This window comes from Pelecanus crispus, chromosome Z (assembly GCF_030463565.1).
Source record: "Pelecanus crispus isolate bPelCri1 chromosome Z, bPelCri1.pri, whole genome shotgun sequence".
Classification (NCBI taxonomy): Eukaryota; Metazoa; Chordata; class Aves; order Pelecaniformes; family Pelecanidae; genus Pelecanus; species Pelecanus crispus.
The window spans coordinates 46,602,790-46,627,768 of record NC_134676.1 but is presented as its reverse complement, the minus strand read 5'-3'; the positions used below and the strand labels follow the sequence as shown (position 1 = coordinate 46,627,768).

Genomic DNA, 24,979 nt, shown 5'->3' with positions numbered 1-24,979 from the left:
TTTAATCAGAATTAACTTTCAATTGTGATCAAGCTCCTTGTTATGTTGTTGGAAACAGAGGCTGAATTACAATGATCCAGTTAGAATATAGCTGCACAGATATACAAGGAAAAATAATTAAAAGCATGATTTTAAAAAAAATGTTATTAAAGCTTTTATTCAAAAGTCAGTGCCATAAGGACAGAGGCACAGGCCACAGCAGAAGCATTCCAAAGTAGCTACACACACACCCCACCTATGTGAAAAATGGATTATGAAGAAAAAGAATTATGAATAAAAAGAATAAACACATGCATCTCCCAAGCGGACCATACTTCCTGAAGAAGATATTTTTTAGAGTAGAATAAATATGCCCACAGCCTAAGCTGATCAAAAGCCGTTTTATACTTTTGTTTAAATAAATAAATACATACATACATAATCCCTGCTAGACCCATTTGCCTTACCTACTAGCAGCCTACTAAGCAGTAGGAGGGAAGTAGGATGGGATCCACAAAGATCAGCCAAACAACTCTGATAAATGGAAAGACCATAGACAGAAAAAAATTAAAGACAAGCAACAGTGGTTATAACCGCTCAGAAAGGGACACACAAATTAGATTAGCAAGAAGTGATTCCTGCTGGCACAGGAATTCCAGACACTGCACTGATCCCACTTAGATGGTCAGCCACATTTCTTCACTCATCTGATATTTTCAAACAACAACTATTGCTTCTTTAGATAATTTCCCTTTGTAGAATTAATGCTAGCAGCAGCATAGAAACAAATATGTTTTATAGATTGACTGCTATGATACCTAGCTAATTTATTGGTATGATCAAACCTATATTGAAGTCATTAGAGTTCAATGTCAGGTCCTCAGAAACCATCGCAAGCCCATAGCTTGAATGTTAAAGTGCCTAATGAGGATTTTTGAACAGTGATTGTTGATCACTCCTGCTGGAGAGAGCACGAGAGCAAGTCAATTCACTCTGAAAAAATAATCTGACTTATGTACTATGCAGAAATGGCAGAATCTGCTTTTAACAAATTGTTGATGCATGAAAATCTGCATCAAGGAAACCAAGTTAAAATTGTTGCAAACATTTTACAAAGGAACAATGAGGAAAATGAAAAAAAAAATTAATAGGGTTTTGGGGAGAATGTGATCAGCCATTTTTCATTCCTTTACCATTCTTTCCTTTTTTAAATCTTTTTGTGTGTACTTTATTCTTCAGCTCTTGTGTGTGAAATCTTTGGTTGCAGACAGAAGGATGCTGCACATGCTAATTTATAACATGAAAGATGGTGGTGTAATGGAACAGTAGTACATAAATTGGAACTAATTTAAATGACCTTTCACCAATCTGCAAAGAAAGATAACACTTCTTTTACATTTACAGATGCTTCACTTAGAGAAGTTGTGTTTTAGACCATATGTTAATACCTTTTTATTTATGGTTGCCTGTAACTAAAGTGTATTTAACATATTTGTATTCCCCCCTTTCATTCCGTTCTTCACTTCTACTGCTAGCTTTATGCATAAACAAATGATTGCATTAGAAACGTATGTATAAAAAGAATTGAAAATAGCAGCTGAAAAACAAGGAAAGAAGAAATAGCTTCATTAAGAAGTAAAAATCTTCTGAAGCAGACTGACATCTTTGTTGAAGCAAATAACATAATTATGATGCAAACACCAGGAATAAGAACAGCTTTCTTGTTTAAACACTGGAAGATACATCAGGGGCCAGATTCTTGAGCCTTAAGCCAAGGATCAGCTCTCAAAGCGCCAAGTGCAGGATTCACATCGACATCCACGCAAACTCCAGACCCAAAACGCTTTCAGGGCTAGGCCCTCTGCCTCAGGTCTGGCATGAATTTTACTGGCTGTGGCGGAAGTTTTCATTGTTAACAAACCAAACACATTATTTCCACTGGAGAGAATTTCAAAGGCCCTCTCAGGAGAGCCAGCTGGAAAGCTGTGATGTCTAAAGTTCCTGACAGAGCATTCATATGACAGCCATTAGACACTTTACCTTTGGAGTCCTTTTTCTTATTTACATAATTTCTTCAAGAAGGCTTTACTAAATGAAACCTGTGGCTTACTTCGTCCAGGTTTGTCACATACATCATCTCAAGTCAGACACACAATAATAAGATATAATTAGGCAACATATTTTAGCCAGTTTGAAAGGGGGGAGGGTGAACGTGGGCCACGGATTTGTAGTCCTCAATATAAGAGCAGTCAGTCAAGCTTAAGTGCTTGCAAAACCAATCAAATCTACCTCTATATGGGAATTGGCCTGGGTTCCTAATTGATCCCTCTAGCAAAGAGGCCCAAGAGATATGTCTGATGTTAAAGTGATGCTACTCTTAGTTATATACCAGGAAATAAACAAGATCTGTTTCAAGTGTGTACTAAAATTAGCTCAAGTTATTAGCCTCCAGCAAATATATTATATCCTCCACTGGCCTCAAGAAGGGAATTCCTAACTGTAGCTAAATGTCAACTTTGCCATATGTAAAAGAACCATTTGAACTGAATCCACTGCTAAGTACACACCCAGCTCTCTATGAACACAGAAAACAGAAATAGCAGGTGGGAACTAAAACCTTCCTACAGTATGCTTCTCTTGCATAGGCAAAACACAGTAGAATACTGGGGGGGGGGGGGGGGAGGGGGGGGGTGTTTTAGCTTGTTAGGCTGTTCTGCTGGCAGAAAAAAAGTAACTGTATCTAAAGCTTTCAAGAACGTTTTTGTTTACCTTGTAAGACACCAGTGCAAGAGTCTTAAATAACAAGGCTTCATCTGGCATGAACACTCCACGAGATCACCTCCGCTTTTCTTCACATTATTCATCTCTGAATCCTCAGATCTAGTTTATACTATAATTTAAACACTAAAGATAATTAGCTTACTTTCTAAGAGTCTTATTGCTAACAAGATATAAGACAAGTCTGTTTGGCCAGTTCGGATTGCAGCATATCTTTTATTTGCTTTTTTGACTGTGTCTCATCTACTTAAGTAGTGATTTCTTCAGGTGAGAGACCTGCTTCCTCTTAGTTCTTTAAAGGCAGATTCAAACCAGTGGCACTTAGAGCAACTAAGCAGCGCCTTCACATATAATTTACTATTGTTGACATTTCTCTTTTTCATTTGCAGCATACAGAGTAGGTAGCTGCAAAACAGAAATGGATCAAACGCAGAGAGCTCTTACTAGATGCATTAAAGGCTCTGTTTATGCCTTGAGACTATATTACCCAAAGTGTGGGCATTTCACTTAATATTGTTGCATTTTGTGTAGTAAAGTTTGCAGTTACCGATCTCTCTGTAGAGTTTGTATTACAAAACTAAATATGCCAAACATAAGAAGAGAAAATTTTTCTCTCCGTATGTCAGTATGATCACTAAACTATTAGAATAGATTTTAATTACATTCACATTTTGTGTTGTGAAACAACAGTTAATCAGTATGCAACACATACTGACACAGCAACCAGATTTACAAAGCCCCTAGTCTTGTAAATAATCTTGAATAATCTTTAAAAGGAGTGAAAAAGCAAAGTGCAAAACTTAGGCAAGTTTTGAAACTGTAATACCTCCTCCCTCAGCAAAAAAATAGAAAGTAAATCTAAAGAGAAACCATATCAGGAGACAGAAAGCACACACCAGGTAGAAAAAATGGAGATGAAGCCACCAGCATTTGCAATATGACTTTCAGGGCTGCAAATGATTCTCCCTTGCTGATCAGAAGAATCAGTCCCATGACCCTATGCCAAGGAGTCTAGCATACCCCTGGTATATCATGACGCTAAGGAAACAATGAAACGCATCCATAAAGCAAAAAGCCTCTTATCTGCAGGACAGTACGCATTTTACCACTTTTTAATTACAACAACAGTTTAAAAGCAACTCATTTTTAGCTAGCACTTAGCATGATGTTTTTACTCCAGAACTGTAAACAGTAATTTATTTTTAGCTGGTAAGTAATAACCACGTTATCTCTAGCTAAATAACAGTTAGACAAACAAGAACAACAAACATACTTGTGCTAAATACACAGTACCTCTCACAGTAAATTGATAATAACATGTTGCTTTACAAATAAACACCACATACCCTAGACAGTGTTGAAGTATGCTACCGATATAGGCCACACCTCTCGTCAGATATTTTGTTCAGCTGTTGTAAATAAAGGAAATCAGGTTGCATAATTACAGCTGGTATTTTGCTTCACTAGTCAGTACAGAACAAATAAATTATTCCACATCTGTGTGTATTTTTTTTCCTCTTGAAATGGTAGGAATCTGAATTTCCTATCCATAGCACAAAGTAATGCAACCCTCGGTTAAATATTAGCTATGTTTCTCTTTACAACTGTAAATTGCACTGCAGTGAAGGAAGTGACTTGCATCTTGAATGTTACATTGTGATTAATAATGCCAACATACTAACTGATTCTCCTTAAGACACTGAAAAAGACTTCACTCTGACAACTATGTTTTAAGTTATCAACATCTTTATATCTAAGAGCTATGAAGAGGAGAAAGGAAAGACGGGGAGGTTACCCTAATCACACCTTACATTGAAGAATTTTATATTTTTAGTAGGCTGCACTCTTAGACAGTCAGTCAGTAGTGTCTAGAATATCAGCAGATGCGGAGTCTTTCTTTCCATCCAAGTCAGTGGAACTTACATCTGTATTTTTGTTAAGCATACATAAATGAAAGGCTTTAAGCTTCAGCCTTCAAAAGTGACTGCTAATTTTGAGCGATTCCTCATTCAGAGGTCATGTCAATGTTCAACTGCCTTCACCTCTGTTCTTTCTCTGTAAAACTGGGGGTGACAGCAATTTATATGTGTATTCTAGCAACACTTAAGAACCTCCACCAAAAATTAGAAACATGCTGTTTGAGGGGCTTTAGAGAATGCTTTGGCAAATATCCTTGGAAGAAAGTTGCTCTTCCTCAACTGTATACTGCTGAAACCAGGTGCTAAGGATATGTTTCTTCAGCTAGTTTAAGGAGGCAAAATAGCATAAAAGAGCAAGGTCTGCAGGCAGTCTTGATTGGCTTAGCAGTAATGTTTACCAGCTCTCCCAGATAGGCTAGGCTCCTCAGAGATTCCATTTCAAATCAAGTGAGAATGAACTCCCTGGACTCTGGGCACAAGGTCAGCTATGCGCAGACTGAGCCGGGACAGTGTCCTTTGTGACACCACCCTGCCCAACTCTTTTCATCAGCAAGGTCATCCCTATCTGTGCTCACAGAGGCTGTGGCGGCACATCCCCTGTAATGTTACGACTGCCTCTTCTGCAGGCTCTGATTTCCAGCTGCAATAACAAGGGCCCTGGTCCAAGCTGTACTGATGACCAAGTGAGCTGTGCCCTTGGGCCCTGCCCAATGCTACCCGGTGGTTTTACTGCAGCCATAACACAGCAAGCGTCTGTGCCCAGCCTGCCCGCTTCAGCCTCAAGATGAAGAACAAAGCGTGTCAAAAGTGGTCAGTTCTCCCTGCTTTGCTATGTCCTGCGGTAGTCACGGTAGGCAGGCCATTCTCATCAGTGCTGCTGAGGGGCTGCAGAGCAGTGCTGCACAGCCCACGTTTGGTTCATGGGCTGCTAGCTGAATAAATTTGTCTGAATAAATTTGTCTGACAGCATAATATATAGGTAACTGTCAAGTGAACAAAGAAGCCTGATGACAACAACAATGGGGAATTAATACTGCCCAAATTCTTATCTAGCAGAATATAAGTTTCACAATTTTCAGAAATTCTTTACTGATTTGAGCTCTTTTAAATTGCTTTTTAAATCGAAGTCATTGTGAGGGCATACCGGACTGCAAGATTAGTCCTTGAAGTACACAGGCACCAGCAAATACACAAGAAGTGCTTTGCTAACACTCAAATACTGATTTGCTAGCTCAGCAATGATCACAGTTAACCTGTCAAAGCCACAGGCTGGATCCATATCATTGAAACAAACTTCCATTACTGAAACAACACGGGTATGCCAGTGGCTGGACAGTTTCACCTGCGTGTATGTGCTGGAAACTTGTAAAGAGCTATCAGCCAGGGATCACTTTTCCCTCATGTTGTTATTTATAATGCAGAGCTCACTTGTCTTTGTTATTGACATGGCACAAAGCACCTTAGGTGCCCTGCAGGTCTTGTTGGCAAGAGTTTTAAAACAGAGCTGGGAGGTATCCCAACTGAAGGGCCAACTATGTTGTATCTTCCTATGTAAATGTCTTATGCAGAGCTAATTTGACTTTTCAGACATTGTGACATTAGAGAGAATTTCTTTCACCAAGTATTGTAAGACAAATGGCGGTAATGCGCTCCCTTCTAGGGAAGGTCTGGAGCAGAGCAGCTGCGAGTCATAGTGGCTCTCAGGCTGAACAGGGGTCAATAAAACTGTGCCCTTGCAAAAAGCACGAACGCAATGCCAGCATGTTTAAGTGGACATGCAGACCCAAGGTGTGAATAAAACCCAACACTTAGCTAAAATACTAGTTTTAGGCACAAAAGTTCAGGAATGACTGAAATTGTGTAGGAAGTCCAGAGGAAACTACAAAATAGGTATTACAGAAATTTTAGAAAACATGACTTATGAGAAGAAAGAATTGTAAAATAAAAAAAGGGGGGGTATTTAGTCTAGGAAACAGAAGATTGAGAGCAACACAGCAATAGTCTGTGTATGGTTAAAAAGTCGATGCAGTAAGGGAATTAACCTGTTCTGTGTGCTCACTCCTGGTAACATAAAAGCAATGGGCTGAACCCAAAATACAGGGGATATAAGTTTGAATTAACATTAACATTACAGACACTGGGACCATTTGCCAAGAGAGACTCTGAAACTATCATCAGAGAGCTTCAAAAAGGCAACTAACTTCTGGAGATCCCCCCAGTCCTATTCCCTGATACTTGTTTTCCTCTGGCCACTAAAGAAAAGGAAAGTGCTCTCCTCCTCATAATCTTTTAGCTAACACAACAATCCAAGAGACTAAAACACACTTCAGCTGTCTGGTGTTTTTCATATTTTAAGATCTGTTCCGTTCACTCAATTCTGCGTGCACTTGATACCCTCAACACGAGCATTTGCACTGCTCAGCACCCTCTGCTATTCACCTGCCAAAGTCCCGTGAAAATCTGCTTTTTACTGCAACATGGAAACCGGGTCAGGTTCTTCTTACACTCGACAGTTCCTTAGGAACAGAATTTTCTAGCTGGCTCACAGCCCTCTGAAATGCTGTGGCACGCTGCAAAGCCAACCCTGACCTTGAGCCTGTACAACAGCATCGCTGCTTCCGTTAGCGCGCAATTTCTGGGAGGCTCGCTTTCATCCCGTTGTCTTTTCCTAGCAGAAACCGCGTTCTGGCGGCAGCGCCTTGGGCAGCGGACTTCCCTCTCCTTTAACCCCACGGCCCTAAACCCACCAACTCCGCCCTCAGCGGGCGGCGCGGAGCGCGGCGCTGCCGGCCCGGCCTCCCCTCCCGGCCCGGGCACCAGCCCACGGCCTCCCCGCCAGCCCCGGCGCTTCCCCGCGGCCGCACAGCCCCCGGGCGCTCCTCTCCGGCTCCGCCTTTCTCCTCCTTCTGCCTCCCCGCCCGGGCGGAGCCGGAGCGGGAAGCGGGAGCGGGGAGCGGGAAGCGGGAAGCGGGAAGCGGGAGCGGCCATGGCCGGGCCGCCGGCGCCCCCCGTCACCCAGCAGGTCGGCTGCGGGCGGCGGGCGGAGGCGGGGGAGCTGCGGGAGGCCGCCCGCTGCCTGGTGGTGGACGCGGACGGGAGGAGCATCCCCTTCCAGGCCCTGTACGGGGAGCAGAAAGCGATCGTGGTGTTCGTGCGGGTGAGGAGGGAGCGGCTGGCCGGGAGGGTCGGCTCGCCGGCCCGCAGCCCAAACCGGCTCCTTGCGGGGAGCCCCCGCTGGGCTGTGAAGGGGGCGGGGGAGCGGGGAGCCCACGCAAGCTAGGCTGGAGCGGAGAGAAAAGCAAATACAAAGCAGATCGGTTCTGCTTCTAAGAATCCCCCTTCTTTGGCGAAACAGTATTTACCTGAAAGGAAATAATTCCTCAGCCGAAGACTTTAGCGATGTGTGTTTAGGGAAACAAGTATTGTGTTCCCTGATCCCCCAGCTGGCAAGCCAGCTCTCACATTCCTAAAATATCCAGAGATAAAAATATTAGCAAGGCCCCCAGGCCGGTGGCCTTGTTCAGGGTTGGATTAAACCGGGATCCTGATCTGAATTTGGTAACTGCAAAGAACTTCAGTCTCTCCTGTTCCCAGTTCCTGATCACCTCCAAAATGGTTTGTGCCCAAAGTCAGAATCTGATGCTTCATTGCTAATAGTTATGTCTGTTTCTGACACGTCCAAATGGCTATGTTGCAGAATTTTTTATGTTACATCTGTAAGGAGTATGTGGAAGACCTGGCAAAAGTCCCCAAGGCATTTTTACAAGTAAGTACTTTGCCCTCAATATGCACATAGGGTTGCTGTAGTCGAGCAGATTTGTTATGTCCCACTGCAGGCCTGTGTGAGTCTTAAACCTTCTAGGAATCAAAAAAAGGCTCAGAAGAAAGTTAGCACTTTCATTGTTTTCTACAATAGCCATTATGCATCTGCCTAGGAGACACAGGAAAGGATTTATTGCACTACATGCTCTGTTGCAGCAGCATTATTTCTCCCTGCCCTATTAGCTTGGTGCTGTTTTTTCTGATGTGTTCTGAACAGTTAGACAACATTTGACAGGCATTTCTTTTGGTATCAGTAGTGGCCTGGGCAGCTGTCTTTTCCTGACCACTAACTACTGCCCTTTCCATTATGCTGGTACGGCTGACTGATGCTTGTGCATGGAACAAGATCAGAAAATTGATCTGGATCAAAAATAGTCTCTTTTTCTATGGTTATTTGTAAGCTGGATCAGTCGTGTGACCTGTTCTCCAGGCAGCTGCACAAACAGGAGTGACATAGTGACAGAAAGGAGAAATGGAGTGGGCAGGGGTTGCTATGGACGGGTATTTGTTGGGTGGTAGGAGATACTAGGAAAGACAATGATCCCCTGCTAAATGCGGAAGGTCAATCTGTCTCTTCTAGGCTGCTGATTGAAATTCTGTCATACTTTATTCCCAACAGCAGCATAGCTGATGGCAGACACTCAGCTCCTTGCTGACAGCAGGCCTTAGATGGACTAGGAACTTGGGGATGAAAAGGGGCAATTTCTTTGCCAGCTCCCCTTCTCAGGACAGATTTTTCTAAACTGCTTGATCAGTGTTACTCAGAATGACATTTGCTTAATTTGGCTGCTCAAATAAATGTACACAGAGAATCAAAACCGTCCATGCTTTTCTTAGTGTGAGTATTCTGGTTTTAGGAGGGCTTCTTTTCATAACAAGCAAAATGATTCTATATGGGAAAGGCAAGTATTAGACCCTAATATTAAAACAACCTTGTATTTTATTAACTGTTTTACTGGCATCTTATTGAACTTAAGTTTTGGTCTCTATTTTAGACTCAGGCCTAATGTTGCACCTGCAAAAGACAACAGTACCCGTGGATGCAAGTTGTATCTATTAATGAGTGTCCGTATATGTAAATCACAGACGTACTTGCATGTCCACCAATATTTGCATGCTGCTTCTTTAGATGCAGGTGCAACTGAGTGGAAATTTTGAATTTCAAAAATTGTAGCAGGTTGCAAACAATTGAAAAGATGACACTACTAATGCTACAGAAAAAAAGTTTACACACCTGTAACTTAAAAGTTATCTTTAAAAAAACTTTTTCACTTAATAAATTAATGTAGCTGCTAACTGTGGGCGGTAGACAAAGGTGTGGGCTCCAAACATGTAAGTGATGTTAATTTCAAATAATTTTAACTCAGTGCACTGTGATCATTAACTCAGGACACCAGATTCTGCTAATGCTTTGCAGCCATGCAGAAACACCGAGTTCTTCTTTACAGTTTCAATACCCATGTTCTGTTCTAGGAAGCAAATGTGAGGCTTATAGTTATTGGACAGTCATCTTATCATCACATCAAGGTAAATAAAGTAGTCATTAAGTACATTGTATCCTCTATTGTGTGTTAATGGTCTGCATTGAGGGATATGCTCTGAGTGAAAAGATGGTCATTTGCAACCACAGAAAAAGAGGACAGTATTCTTTTTCATGAAGCAGTTCTAATTGTAGTACCTGAATAAAACAAATCACTAAAACTTTCAGTTTAAAAACCACTGGGGCTTGCTAAGGAAACATCTTTTCTAAATTTCACTGGAAGCTTTGTTTTAGTAAAAGCTTCAGGACTAAAAATTTTTGGCCTTTAATTTAACATGACAAATCCACTGGTTTCCGAATTGGGGGTGGGAGGGTAGGGTGGCAGTATTTTTTCCACTGTGAGTGAATCCTAACTAATTACTGTCTTAACCTTAAAAATATTAATTTTTTTGTATGCCTATATTTTGCAGCCCTTTTGCAGTTTAACTGGGTATACGCATGAAATGTATGTAGATACACAAAGGGAAATTTATAAAACGCTTGGCATGAAAAGAGGTGAAGGTAATCATGTATCAGGTAAGAATAATTTTCTCACCTCACTTGGACTTACACAGAACAAAACAAGAACGCTCGGATAAAATAGTGTGATCACAATGTAAATAGGAAGAGAGTTGCCCACCAGACCGTCTCCTATAGGCTGTATTTTGTCAAAACACTGGTAATCACGAAACTAAACTATTCATAGCAGCTGTTTGATTTTGTTGTTCTCCTTACATACTTTTGTATTTCTGGACAACAAGTATTTTGCCATTTTGTTTAGCGCGGAGCCCTCATGTGAAATCAGGCACACTCCTGGGAAGCATGAGGAGTATGTGGAGAGCAATGACTGGCCCAGCTTTTGATTTTCAAGGAGACCCCGCTCAGCAGGGAGGAGCTTTGATTTTAGGCCCAGGTGAGCTTCTTTGTTTAGTGTGAAAGTTAGTCTTCCCCTTCAGCTGTTTGCTTTAACGCTACCATCTCGGCTGCTCTCCCTGTGGATCCCAAGGAGACAGTCTTGTGTCAAACCGTGTGATTTTGCCGGCTGAAGGAACCTGCAGCAGTGTCACTGTGTAGTTCTACCTCCCACAGAGGTGGCACAGAGCTGATCATAGTCCTGCAGATATCGATAGGAGTGCTGATGGAACAAATGCCTCAAAGTTTGGAGGGTTTTTTTTGACATCGTGGTGTTGACCGACATTCTGCTTTCACATTTGATTCTAGGCATTTAATGCGGTTTTAGTAAAGGAATAATGCGTGAAGGGCGGGCTGCAACATGACAAAAGTGATCTCATCAGATCATTAGGAAACATCATGCTACAGCAGATTTAATTCAGTTAGAAGCCTCAATGTTCCTTGCTTCTATAACTTAATTAAAAAAACAACTTTGTCATTGTTTAAAATACAGTATGTTGTGCAGCCTATAGAGCTAGTACACATTTGTACAAGAACTAGTAGGAAGTCAGAATGCTTCTTTGATTCACTTCTGTCTTTGAATAAATAAATATTTTATTCAACTATTTACATGTTATTCTCATTCCATTCCAGGCAATGAAGTTCATTTTTTGCACCTTGATAAAAACAGGCTGGATCATGTTCCTATTAACACAGTTTTGCAGCTGGCAGGAGTTAAAACAGTAAATTTCACAAACAAACCCCAGATTATTGACATATGACACTGACACAATATATAAATTTTTTTATTTGTGCTCTACAAGAACAATTCTCCAGCGAATTCCCACCAGCATCAGTACTGTTGTGTCTTTATGGGACGGACATCTGAAACCTTATCTAGAAAATCAGAGCACAGAATTAACTACCTGGCACTGAAGACTGACACGAAAGTGCTATTTCCATTGCGTATAAGATAACAAAAACTAAAACACAACTGAGGCTTATTGCAAAAAATCCTGTAGCTTATTATTTCCTCATCAAACAATCTTGCTAATATATTTTAAGAATCTTTGTTCAAGATGCACTAAACTAAAAGATCTGGCTTTGCTCAGGAAGAACTTGGGATTCTTGCCTCCAGCAGATCACACTGGCTTTCAATCCACTATCTGTCATCGATGTTTTAAAGCTTCCAGTACTGTGTGACAATCTTGTATTAAAATATACCTTGAAAAATCACAGTTTCAAACACTGGGACTTAAGCTTATGCCTACTTTTGCATCTGGCACTGGCAGAGGTTATGAAATACATTTTATAGTTTAAAATAAATATTTTACATACCTCATCCGTTGTCTGCAATTCTTTTGTGTCATACAAAAAGGTGGATCTGTAAGACCACGGAGAGGTGCGTCATAAACATATTTCTGATGAGATTGTCAGTTTTGGAGTGGGCCATAGTCAATTACTCATTTTCCTATGAGGATTTACATCAGAATATTCTCCCTTCTATGTACGTACTTTCTCTTGGACCAAGAGATCTCTGAAAAAATGTCCTTAGTTATTTCTGTCCTAGACGACTGAGCTAGGGACAACAGCATTTTGGTTTGCATTTCTGTCAGATCTCATATTATCCATTTTTCTAGAAATGTTTATGTTCAGAATCTATTGCTTTCCTTAAAGTAGATGTGCCCTCTTTCATCCATAAGCCACTTTTTAGCAATTTTAAAATAAGATTGTCCAAGATTTATGGAGGAGCATATCTTCCTCTGCAGTTTCTGATCTTTGGCCTTCACTGTAAAATGCTGCTATTCATACATATCTCACCTGCAAATTTTCTCCCCTTTTAAGCTTTAACACTAATGCAATTGTAAAATGGTATTCTGTGAAGAGGTTTGTCCCTGCATCCATTAAGGTCACTGGCAGGCCCGGAGCAAGCTGCAGAGCTCTACACCATTAAGAGTATGTGAAATTAAATGCAGTGTTCCTTGACGAAAAGTAAAAGCCTTGCTTAAGAAACATAATGATACTGAGCAATATAATTCCATTAAACGTACTATGCTTAGCACTTTATTAATTACGTACACATTTTGATACAGTGTGTTTAGAAGAAGGATATTATTATTGCAAAAATACTGTGTTTAGTTCCCTGCTTTGACTAAAGAGCACTCGGCACAGGGCTAAAAGTAGCCATGGGCAGACTCTGAATCCACGTGATTTCAGAGCTGGCCAGAGGCTTCCTCGGATCTCGGCATAACGGACTGGGACTGGCAGCTGAGGCTCACAGGGGAGTAAAGTCTACTTTTCATGAATCACTGCCCCCACATTCATAAATAAGGAGCTGCCTCCTTCCTCCAGGGCTCTCCCAGCTCACCGGTATTTTTGAGTATGTCAGAAACTCTGGAATGCAGCTGCCTCTATATTACTCAAACCACGTAAGAAAGCAAGCTAGAAAACTGGTTTTACATTTGTAAAACAAAGACAAGAAACGCAGAAAACTTAAATTATTTTCAAAGAGGAAGAACGATAAATATTCATTTTATTTGTAGTGCTTCCACTCTGCTTCATTCACCTGATCATTGCTGCCAAGGACACTGACTCTAGTTCCACTTTCGTTTTGCAATCATTTCACTTTCATGTTCTTGGTGCTTTTGATTTCAAAGGAAGTGTTTAGCTAGCTGTTTTTCTGCTTGTTTTGCTTTCAGTAGAATTAAAATAATATAAAATGGGAATAGTTCTAGTGCCACTAATACATTAAATAAAACTAACTATAGGTAAAAGAACTGTGGCCTCTTAAAAGGGATTGGAATGAATTAAGTCGTAGTTTGACAGCTCTGTAGGTTGAAGTCATCCACCTTCACCGTTTCAACACTGACAGGAACCATACCACAGCCTCTGTGTTATCCCAGCAGAATCACTTCTTCAGAAAGATTTGCAAAGCGCAAAAAACAAAAAGAAGGAAGAAGACAGAGAGGAGGATTCAGTAGAAGAGCAATCCTAATTAGGGCACAGGCCCTGCAGTTTGCATCTGGCCACAGCTTCACCGAGTTCGCTGGTGCCCTGCGAGATGATGATTCCCACGTGCATAAATGAATTGGAACAACAATGGCCACATCCATCCATGGGAGACATGTTTTTCCAAGTGTCAGCAGAATTTTAGGTCTCTGGTATTTAGAAAAAGTGTTTCTAAAAAGTTATGCAGTGAAAGGTGGAAACCAGTGGGAGATAAACACTGACCTCATACTCAGCAGATGGTAGAATACTTCAGCAAGGGCTTTTGTCACGGCCAATTAGACAGAGGTGGGGAGGGAGCAGTCTTCAGAAGTTGTTTTAACGACTAGCTTGATTTATTTCAACACCTACTTAAAATAATGGTGTGTTTTAAAGTGTCACTGTGTCTGAGAAGCAGACTCAAACCCAGCTATTTAACTTGCCAGATAAATCCATTTACTGTTCAGAGCAGAAGACGACTGCACGTACCGGGCTGGTTTCAATCGGCCCCACATGATGTCACGTCCCTTCGGGACCCTCTGTTGGTATGCATCGCGAGAGGCACCTGGAAGCCTGCGACGCCCCAAAAAACGCAACTGAACACGCTCATTTCCGAGGGCGGCGGCTTCGTGCCAGCGCTGGCGCTGCCGGCCTGTCCGTGGGAGCGGGCTCACCCCACAGCCGGGGCCCTCGCACCTCCAAGAACGGCGTTTCGGTCACGCTGTCGTCACACCCCCCCCCTTCCCCCCCTTCCCGCCCCGAGAGAAGTCCGGCGCCACGTCAGCAGCCTTGCCCGCGGCGGGCGAGGCGAGGGCGAAGTGCCGAGGGCCCCGCCAGCAGCCCCGAGGCGGCGGCGACGGGCGGGCCGCGCCCGGCCGCGCTCCCCCACCCACCTGTTACAGCCACCATCATGACATCACCGCCCCCACCGCTCCGCGCTGGTGACGCCACACCGCGCTGACCCAATCAGAGGCGGCGGAGGGGGGCGGGGGTGCCGGGAGGTGGCCGGGCGCTGCCGCCGGCTCGGGGCGGGGGGGCCGTAGGTGCATGGGGCGGTGGGAGGGGGCGGTGTCCGGGGAGACGCGTCAGCCGCCGCCGCCGCCGTCGTCGTCGCGGGGTCCCTCCCCTCCGGCGGCCCGAGCCCCGCGGGGAGCGGCGCGGCGCGGCGCGGCGGGGATGAGGCGGGCCGCCTCGCACCCACCGTAGCGGCGCGGCCGCCTCCGCCATGAAGCGGAAGAGCTGGGCCGAGGCCCGGCGCCGCGCAGCCCCGGCGCCGCCGGCTCTGAAGAGAACTCGGGGCGCGGCGTCGCGGGCGGCGGGGGGCGAGGCGGAGCGGCGGCAGCCGCCCCCCCCCGCCGGGCCGGAGACCTGCCTGAGGATCGCCGGTGAGGGGGGCGTGCCGGGGGGGCGGGGGTGGGCAGGCGGGCGGCGCGGCGGGAGAGTTGAGGCACAAGTCGGGGCCGGGCTGCCGGCGGCGGGACGGGGCGGGGGCCGCTGGGGCGAGGGGGTCCCGTCCCGTCCCGTCCCGTCCCGTCCCGTCCCGCCCCGCCCCGCCGGCGGTGGGTGCCGCGCCGGCCCCCGGGTGGGAGGCGCGGCCGCGGGGGACGAAAACTTCCCCTCAGCCTGGGTCGCCGCTGCCCCCGCCGGGACCCCGGGGCGCTCGGGCGGCGGCGGCCGCGGCCGCCTCTGCCATCTGTGCCGTGGGTCAGTGCTTGCGCCTCTCTGGCGCGTCACCCTGCGAAGTCGTCCTCAAAAATGCGTCGCGAGTTCTCCTGCCGCTCTTCCAGGAGGATAAATACCGCGGTTTCGTCAGTAACTTCGGCTGCGCCGAGCAATTGCCTTGTGATGTCTTTTTGCTGCTTGTGAGGGAGTAAAGGCAAAACGTATTCGAACCAGTGAAACGCGTTTGTGCGGGCGGAAAAAAAAGTTACGTTTCTATGTTGGGGATCTATCTCTTCCTCCTAATGTTGCGCTTGCTGGCTGAGGGGTGAAATAATGGACCAGCGTTGCAGCTCCTCTTGACGCTCGAGTGCCAGCCGCTTCTGCAGGCAGGTTCGCTCCGTGTCCTCCGTCCTTTTCGCGGCCCTCTGGTTTGAGCCGTGCTTTGTTTTGGCACGGGAACCTGCCTCTGTGGAGGAGCGTTTTGGATCGCAGCCGAAATAATTCTGGATTTCGGTTTGAGTTCCCCAGCTAAAAGACGTGCTTGAGTTTCGTTTGCCTAGAAGCAAAAAAAAAAAAAAAAAAAAAAAAATTACTTTTTATGTCCTGTGTCAGAATCTGCGAATGGTAGTATTTACAACTTCTCTTAAAAAACAATAAATAAGCCTCACTTGCCACTTCTCTGGGAAAGACACAGGAAATTTTCTGTAGACAGAGCAAGCAAAAATACAAAGAGCAAATGTGGACAAAAAGCAGCGGTCTTACCTGTGCCAAGAAACAGGGTTCCTTAATTTAACTAGCGTGTCTCCTAGATAACAATATGTTTCAAAAACTGTAAGATTTTGTTTTGAAAATGGGGTATAATGATGTAGGAATGTAAACTCCCAAAGCATACCACATTCCTTTTTTTAAAAAGCTCTAATGCTGTCAGGGAATAAAAGCCTAAATACTCCAGCCTAAAATACAGCATTTTAGGCCTAATCTACACAGAAAAACATAATGGTGTACTTACATGCAGAACTCTAATGCTACAATAACTCCATATGTGTGTTTTTCTATAACTGCAACCATTTCTATAGGAAGTGATGGTGGTACAGTTTCAGGGTTAAACGCAGAAGCCCCTGATTTGTTAGGTGATGACTTTTTGGTATCCAAGTAATTCCACTACCTAGAACAGACTGTGCAGCCGTGTCCAGCTCGGATCTCCAGCAAACAGGTCTGTCTAACCGTTCTCATGCAGCAGTTGCTGGGATCTGATATCGCACGTCTGGCGTTAGCAGGCCCCTTAAATTACTGTATTTTCTCCTCCAAAGATACGTTCACCCGTTTAAATAATACAGTAGAACACCTAGGCTTTGGCTTGTCTTTTTTCGGTGGGATTTCACCATATGCAGCAGTACACAGTATAATAAACTTGATTAAAATGCAGTAAATTATTATATTTAATAATATTACATCTTTTTTTCTTACTGCACACAGTGGCTGCTGTTTACAAGCTTCTAATAATGAAACAATTATAGTTAATTTTTATTATGCTGGTATGTCATACGCATTTTTTAAAAGGAGAAACCTTAAAAGAATAAGCCCACAGGCTTACCTTTTTATTCAGCTGTTTTAAAAGTTACTTCAAGTTTTGAACTGTCAGGTCTGCCTTCTCATAATGCAGTTGTGAGAAATGAATTAATAGTTCTGGACTGGAGATAGATTAAAGCATAAGGCCTTATTCTTGCAAATGGACATGCTGGTAAATATTTTAGCCTCTGTAAAGGCTGATAGATCAGCGTTAGCTTATCAGCTTACAGAAACAGTGCCAAACTCATTAAGAACATTGCAGGCTACCCTCATTTTTATCTTTGCTAAAAGACAGAGCCAGAAAACAAACCCGAAAAGCTGTAAAGATTTGTGGATCTTTTCTTGCATGATGTTACATTCATAAACGGCAAAGTTTGTAATCCGTTATTTGCATGGATTTTATACTCAAAATACTTACAGTAATTATTGCATTTATTTCGTAATGAATTGTATGCCTCAGCCATATGTCAGAATAATTTTTAATCAGAATATCTGAATATATTTGTTTACTATTAAGACTAGTTCAAGAAAGCCATTCTTGTAAAAAAATGTTTATTTTGGTCTGTTGAGCTACATGGTAAGCCTTACCATTTTCTCTTTGTCAGCTAATGCGTGAGCCTTGCTGGTATGAATTCAATTTGCTGGAACTGAATGCATTTCTTCTGTTTATTAGAAGCATATTCCCATATCCTTCTGATCTCTGAAAGAAGTAATTTATATGATCTAAAGAAAATGTAACAATTCTGTGTGAGATGCTTGAAAGCTGTTGATTTCCTTTCCTTGGCTGCTTTTCTTTGTCATTGCTCTGATTTTATGAATAACATTTTAAAGAAGGTGTGGAGTAATGCATAAACCTCAGGCAAAAGGTGTGTGTTTCTCTCTCACCTCTTTTCAGTAGTTAATTCTGAAATGAAGTAACTACAATAACTATATGTGGATCTAAATTTTAAGTGCCATAACACTGTGGGGCATTTCTTGACATTTGTTTGTCCTCCTGCTAAATGTATATACAGTTTGTTTTCAGTGAGGAACTAACATCTTAAAGGATGCTCTAAGCTGTACTGTATATGCCTTTTTTCCTTTTATTGAGAATCATTTTACTTACACTGTCACTTGGAGTTTTTATGAAATAGCATTCAGTTTAATATGTTCATTGATCAGTGGGTTGTTTTTTGGTTTTGTGTTGGTTATTTTTCAAACCATTGAGTTGTCTTTTGTTTTTTCAGTATTGCTGGCTTGTCATTATAAACTTTGTTTATCGTGCAGAAAACTTTTTTTGGAATGCTAAGAACACTTCTACTGAGTATCATTAAGCTTTCCAACATTTTCAACTATCAACACTGTCAATTAGTTTTCATTATACAACTATCTCAGTACAAAAGTTGTATTTACTCTTTTATCAGTATGACCTCGCTTACCTGTCAGTCTTTCTCAAAGTTAAGATTTTAAATACAAGTTTAAGGCTTTTAGTATCTAATCCAGCACTGAAAGCGCATGAACATACGTAAAGTAGTCTTGTGTATCAGACAAGAGACGCAGAGTGCAGGGACTCTGTTTGAGTAAAGTAGCAAAGTGTCAATCAGTTGTGACATGGCCCTGAAAATAATTTTTTTTCATGGTTTTCTGTTAAATAAAAAGTTCCTTTAGCTTTTTAGTGTGCTTTCATTTTCTTTTTCAGATGCTAGGCTGTTGTTTTAATTGCCAACTCTATCATCACTTTGAAATTTGAAGTATCATAGTGATAGGTGAATGAATCTTTTCAAGAATAAAATGACTAAAAATAAAATCTTTTACAATTTTGCTTTTCATCTTTACATTGCAACAGAATTTGTCTTTCATGTTTTCTCATTTGTTTTCCTGATATTTTGGAGTCTTTTAAATCAAACACAACAAAATACCATGTACCAGGTCTGAATTTAGAAATACACTCCTCTTACAATAGTAAATAACTCTCTGGTTACATTTGTGGTAATTCAAAACAGACTAACGTTGGTTTTTGTTGTACTGTCAGTCTCCTCTGGATTTCTCATCTAAGGCATCTGTTTAACAATGGAACTGTGGAATTTCTCTTTTTATGAAATAATCTTTGCTGATCATATGCAGACTTGTCCTGCAGCGAGTGCCTATTTGGTATTTAGTTGTCTGTTGGATTACTGAAATTTCTTTCTCCAAGGCCTGTGCAGCAGATCCCGAGAAGCATCAGGCTTATTGAGAGTAAAGGGAAGGAGATTATTTTGTCCTCTCTATAGTCACGTTAACATGATTTTGAGGTGGTAGTGCTCAGTTTTCTACACGTCTGTTTCCACAGAACACTGTAGATCTGAAAAACAAGCAAAATGCTTTTCCTTCTGTATGCACACTGCAATCAGATGCGTGATTATTATAGCTTGTGTAGACACGCTTGTGCTAGCTTTAATCTCACTAGTTCATGTACCAGCAGTAGCAAAGCTGTGGCAACATAGTCCTCGGTTAGGGGTATGCAGGCTCATTTTGTTGTACGTAAGATGCTTACTCAAATTAATTGCCTACAGTGACGTCCGTGTTTCTGTATTTTAACTGTTTTGTTATAGGAGGCTAACAAAATTAAGTGTAATTGAAGTATATCTACCATACTGCAGTCCTGTCTCCTAATTGCAGTGCAGATGCAGCCTGTAAGGCAGTGAGCCTTACTCTCTCATTCTTCTGAGAGACGATTAGAAAGGTCTGCTCTAGTTTGATAGTTTTAGGATGACCTTTTATCAGAAATTTCCAGGAATCTGGAAGTGCTCAAGCACACTAAATGAAATACTAAAAAGCTAAAATTAGCAAAGGAAGCATAAAAATAATAAAATGGAAGCCTTGCTCTTGCAGTCCAAACCTTTGAGGAGTCCTAGTGAAATCAATTCATCAGTGCGCTGGTGTATTTTATGTGTAAGCCCTCATCCTGCAATCAGATCCTTAATGAAGGAATTCTCCTCTCTCAGCATGTGTTACTCCTATTAAAAAATCAACACACTAATCCTTGCCTAAACAGAACTGGGAACGTGCTTGCAAAAAACCAGGTAAAAACAGACATGGTGAGTAATACAGTACTTGTCTGATACTGGACGGGTAAGCCAGTAGAAAGGTAAATACACTTATGGGAAAGGACTTCTCAGTGTAGCTCGTTTCTAAAATCTCCCTATAGGAAACATGTTAAAAAGATGGAGCCTGCTGTTTACATAATAGGGAGCAATTGTTAGCAGTGCACAGGAACGGACAGCTTGTCAGGATATTGGCATTTGACACACACTGCTCTTATTGTGAGGTAGTTCTGTAAATTCATTAAACTCGAGTTTCTTTCAGGTATTTTAAGAATAGCAACAATTAACATGGTCCAGAGATACCAGTGCTGAATTGAATGCCAATAGCAATTCAAAAGGCCATGTACACACTGTTCACTCAAGATAGGAATTCTTATTGGACATTTCTGCAAAAGCTGCAGAAGATTTTCAGTAAAAGTAGGAGCGCTGAGGAAGCAAGTGATTCTGTGACTCCAAATCCTGTTTAGGAGCAAAATGCTGAATTATTTTACAACTTTGACTTGTGCAAATGTATTTCTTTTCATTTTGATCCTCCTTTTGTGTTTGAGTGTTTTGGATTACTCTTTGTGTAGCGCTTTTATATTTTCAAAAGTGATATAAAGTTTACATGAAGAAGCTGGTGTGCAAGAAGGTAGCATGTCAGTTTGAGTACTACAGCCATTTTGCCCAGACTTTGATGCGGATGTTGTTTGTGTACAGGGAGAGCTCAGTCTAAGTCAATAATTAGACTGGATCTAAAGGACAGATGCTATTGAGGGGAAAATTCTGGCTGTGTATTCCCACTTTTAACCCCCAGTGGGCTGGTTCAGTGAGCTCACTCAGGAGAAAGCTTTTCCTTGTAAGGAACCTGGTGGCAGCTAGCCATTAAATCAGTTTAGAAGTGGTGTGAAATTGTAGCTTGGGGCTGTAGTGTGACATGTGTTTAATCCAGCAATGCCAGTTTAAACACAATCCCTAGATATCATACCCTCTCAGTTCTCCTTTCTGCTTCCTCCTTTGCCCTCAGCCCTCCCACACACGCACGTTAGGTCTCATTCTCAGGGCAGAGGGAAGTCAACCAGCAAAGCAGCTTTTTTTTTTTTATTTTTATTTTTTTGGTGGTGGTGGTGCTTGTTTGGTTTGGGGTTTTTTTTTGTTTATACTATGCTAGGATACCTGTTACAGTTTCCGATTCACACAAATCCACCTTGACAGAGCACCAGGAGTAACGCAGTGGTGGGGACAGATGCAGCAGAGTTGTGGGAAGCTGGAGCTCCCTCCTCCCCCAAAGTGTTGGCCTAAACACTTTCCCATGACTGCCTTTCTGAAGCAGTTTTCTGTATAGCGTATTTTCCATCCAGTTGGGGTATTGGTGCATTTGCTTCTTCGCACGTATTGCCCTTCGTGGGCCAGTTTACTCGCTTCTTAAAATTTGGAGTAATGCTCTGTATTTTTATCCTTTGGCTTGTTTCCAGAAGGTGTTCTGGTAGATTTTGGGAGGTAACCTGCGGCTGCTGTGTCTACAAGATGGGACTATTAGATATTAAATAAGCAAGTTTGATGCCTTGCTTCTGCTGAGACTAAGGAAATAGGGTGCCTGACTTGCTCAGGAGTTACTGTACATCCCACTGGTTGCACCTGGCCGGTAAATGTTTAAGCCAAACCATTCACATCAGGCTGCTGTTGTACTGAAATGTGCATTTAGCAAATGTACACTTTTTGGTGGTGGTGTCTGCCTCCAGCCCCCAAGATACTGCTGTACATAGTTGAGCACTGAGCATGTGAGTGTTGAAATACAGACGTGGGAACTCCTTTCATGGCATACTTTACTGCGTATTTTCAAGATACAGGTAATGATTTCTAAGTGCTAGTCCCATAATGGAGGATTTTGTTTTGAAGCATAAAGTGATTTTTTTTCCCCTGCTCTCTGGAAAAGGAGATACAGTTTTTCTTTATCAGAAATTATGCTTTGAAATTATACATTTATATGCAGGGGATCTGTTTTGATATTTAAATAATAGATCTTCCAGACAACTAGTTTGCAAAAAAATAAATCTGTTCTTTTACGTTTTAATTTTAATCCATGTATTTTTTTAATGATATTTTTTCAGCAGGAGGAAGAAAAGTATTGTGGCTCAATTTTTATTGACCAATTACCGCAAGCACAGCAATTTACAGCAGCAGCATAGTCGGTGTTTAAAGTTCACTGGGGCTACAGCTCCCCTGGCCATAAAAATAATTTATATCTATGTGAATACCGCTGGCGTTTTTTTTCCCTTCAGCTTAACAAAGGAAAGGAGGGCGAGCACACGGTGCCCCCTGCCTGCATGCACGCAGGCTTCGAAGGGGCAGCCGGGGTGGGGATGGGGATGCAGATGGGGGTGTCCAGGTGGTGGCTCCGCCGGTGCTCCCGCGGGTGGCAGCGGGCTGCCGCCTCGCCCCCTTGCATCCCTCCGGCGTCTGTCGCCTGCAGGCTTTCACTGCACGCCGCAAGCGTCAAAATCATCGTTTAGTGGAAAGATCGGAAGCGCCCGTGTTTCGGCATGAGGGCGCTTCGCTGTTTAGTTTAACGTAGGTGCTATGAGGTGCTGAGGGATTTGTGCTTAGTTGCGGGGGGGGGGTGTTGGTATTTGGAGTGCAACAGGTGGGGTCTGTTGCCAAGAGGAGGTGGGTCTCTGCTGTGTGCGTGGGTGCAAGTTGGTCTTCTGCTGTATTGCAAAGTCATCAAATAGGTAGCTTTCTTGGGAACACTTTATTTGGGAAAGAACACTAAAGAACTGCGGATTACAGGAACACTACTGAGCAAAAAGCCTCAATCTTTGTGTGCTCTGTTGCTTAACACCGGAGAAATAATGTCTGGTTTGGTAATACTTAAAAGAAGATTCGGTTTATTTTAAACAATTTAAAGTTGTTCTGTTGACAGGTAATACTTCAGACTTTAGCAGAAAAGTGTGATGTTTCTAAAAGCTTTAAATTTTCTTGCATTTCAGATCGCCTTTATTTTGCAATTCTCTGCCAAAAACCAAAGAGTGGAGCTGCAAATACCCATTATTTCTGCATAGATGATGAATTTGTATATGAGAAGTAAGTAGAGAGTTATTTTTTCCTGTTTTTTACAGATCATTGAAATAAATTAGTCAGAACAACAGCAATGAGGAACCAGTCTAATTGACATTCTGTTTTTAAATGTAGCTGAGGGAAACATACATCCCGTTACAGAACTAATTACACAAGTTTGGTCCTCTCAGACTTATCTGCCTTGGTAATTTATATGTCTTAGGATGGTTTCTTGGCTTCCCATCAGGATTGCTTAAAAATCTTTTCAAAGCAGAAGCTTTCATTTTACCCCTTGTTGTTAGAAGACACAGGAACACGATGCAACAATACATATTCAGAAGTGCGCACTGGCCTGCCGAGCTGGAAGGGATGTCTTTGGTTGCTCAAGTATTAAGTGGAATGTCTAAACTTTCTAGAGGAAGAGAAAAAACTGGCAAAATCAATTCAAGCCTTTATGAGCTGACAATGGATATATTATTTCCCCTGTAGTGAACAATGTATGCCTTTGTATGTGATCTGGAATGCTGCTAATTCTTTAAAATTTTTGACCAAGCACGTGCTTACTGTTTTTGAAAGTACTAATCAGTCTTTATTCTCTGTGTTCACTTTTCTCTAGCTTTATTAATTGTCTTCTTTTAAAGTAAAGCTTTTGGGTTGCTCTTGAAGTAGAGTTTCTAAACTGGTGTCACAGAATAATACAGTAGTGACAATTTTTCAAACCTCAAGTATTCCAGTTTGGTTTTGAGTAGTGCTGTGTGGAAAACAAAAAAGTTTTAGTACCTGTTTACAGGTGACAAAACTGTTTCCTCCAACAAAATAGTATGTATGTAAGAAGGCATTCTTGTTTTTAGAATGCTGGACATATATCACATACATATTATTACTCCTTGCTTTTTGCATCTGATTTAAGAAAAAAAAGGCATTTACAGAGGTCATGTACAATTCTTCTCCTTTCTCCTACCAGCTTCTATGCAGACTTTGGACCACTCAATCTGGCAATGGTCTACAGATACTGCTGCAAGCTAAATAAGAAATTAAAGGTAACACTTGGGTTTTTTTATTCAATATTCTTGACTTTTTAAGAAACAAAACCAAATGTGCCAAAAGTTTGGGGTTGTTTTTTTTTTTTATTCAGGTGCTTTCCTGGATTCCTAATCCAGCAGGTTTTGAACATGAATGCTAAATTTTATCAAGGTGAATTTAGGGAGGAGGAGGATCAGGAAGGAAAACCCTCTTACCTTTAAAATCCAGAAGATGCACCACTGTGGCAGTAACTAATGTTAAGCTCCTAAAAGATTATCTTCTCTGAGGGGTGCTCAGTAGTTTTCGGGATTGGACTCTTGATAGAGCATAGTGTCTTTAAAACAGAGAGTTCTTATGTTAATTAACATGAACGACTTCAAGTTAGTTGACCTCTAACAGATGTTGGAGTATAAAACGTGTTAGGCGGATAAAAAAGCTTATTAGCATTAATGTGAATCACAGTTTGCCTCTTCAAAACTGCTTAGATCTTGAAACTGCCACTGAACTGTGAAAATTGGGAAGTATGCAGAACATTACAGTTTAACAGAGGTTTGGTTGGTTTTTTTTTAATTCCTTGATGTCTGTCACTGGTATTAGTTTGCATAATTCAGCCTTGCTTTGTCTCTGTGGCACTAGGAACAAGTTTGCTGGAGACAACGTTCTCTGACTTTTGTTTACAGGATGCTCTGAAGCAACACAAGTCTATATTATAATCCCTTTGAATGTCTTGGGTT

General features: G+C 42.1%; 2 protein-coding genes across 9 annotated transcripts in view; both read left to right on the top strand.

Moving 5' to 3' along the window:
• Window positions 1-7,662: 7,662 nt before the first annotated feature.
• Window positions 7,663-11,695, top strand: PRXL2C (peroxiredoxin like 2C). Its single transcript, XM_075727031.1, has 6 exons — window positions 7,663-7,833; window positions 8,374-8,442; window positions 9,972-10,025; window positions 10,449-10,554; window positions 10,799-10,930; window positions 11,563-11,695. Exons 1-6 carry the CDS (start codon window positions 7,663-7,665, stop codon window positions 11,688-11,690), a joined length of 660 nt encoding a protein of 219 aa, XP_075583146.1. The 3' UTR covers window positions 11,691-11,695.
• Window positions 11,696-15,118: 3,423 nt separating this feature from the next.
• CDC14B (cell division cycle 14B) overlaps window positions 15,119-24,979 on the top strand; it is a 48,023-nt gene continuing 38,162 nt past the window's right edge. For 3 of the 8 annotated variants that reach the window (XM_075726471.1, XM_075726472.1, XM_075726473.1), the window contains exons 1-3: window positions 15,244-15,278; window positions 23,156-23,249; window positions 24,187-24,262. In XM_075726471.1, coding sequence (XP_075582586.1) covers window positions 24,221-24,262 — 42 coding nt within the window. In that variant the 5' untranslated portion in view covers window positions 15,244-15,278; window positions 23,156-23,249; window positions 24,187-24,220. Of the gene's footprint in view, window positions 15,279-23,154; window positions 23,250-24,186; window positions 24,263-24,979 lie in introns of those variants that run through there. The other 5 variants (XM_075726470.1, XM_075726469.1, XM_075726474.1 and 2 more) reach the window with 4 other exon arrangements.

Excerpts from the sequence above, each read along its gene's own strand:
- PRXL2C (XM_075727031.1), top strand. The coding sequence starts at position 7,663 with ATGGCCGGGCCGCCGGCGCCCCCCGTCACCCAGCAGGTCGGCTGCGGG. Across the intron at positions 8,443-9,971 it reads TCCCCAAGGCATTTTTACAA|GAAGCAAATGTGAGGCTTAT; the intron begins GTAAGTACTTTG and ends GTTCTGTTCTAG. Across the intron at positions 10,555-10,798 it reads TGAAGGTAATCATGTATCAG|CGCGGAGCCCTCATGTGAAA; the intron begins GTAAGAATAATT and ends CATTTTGTTTAG.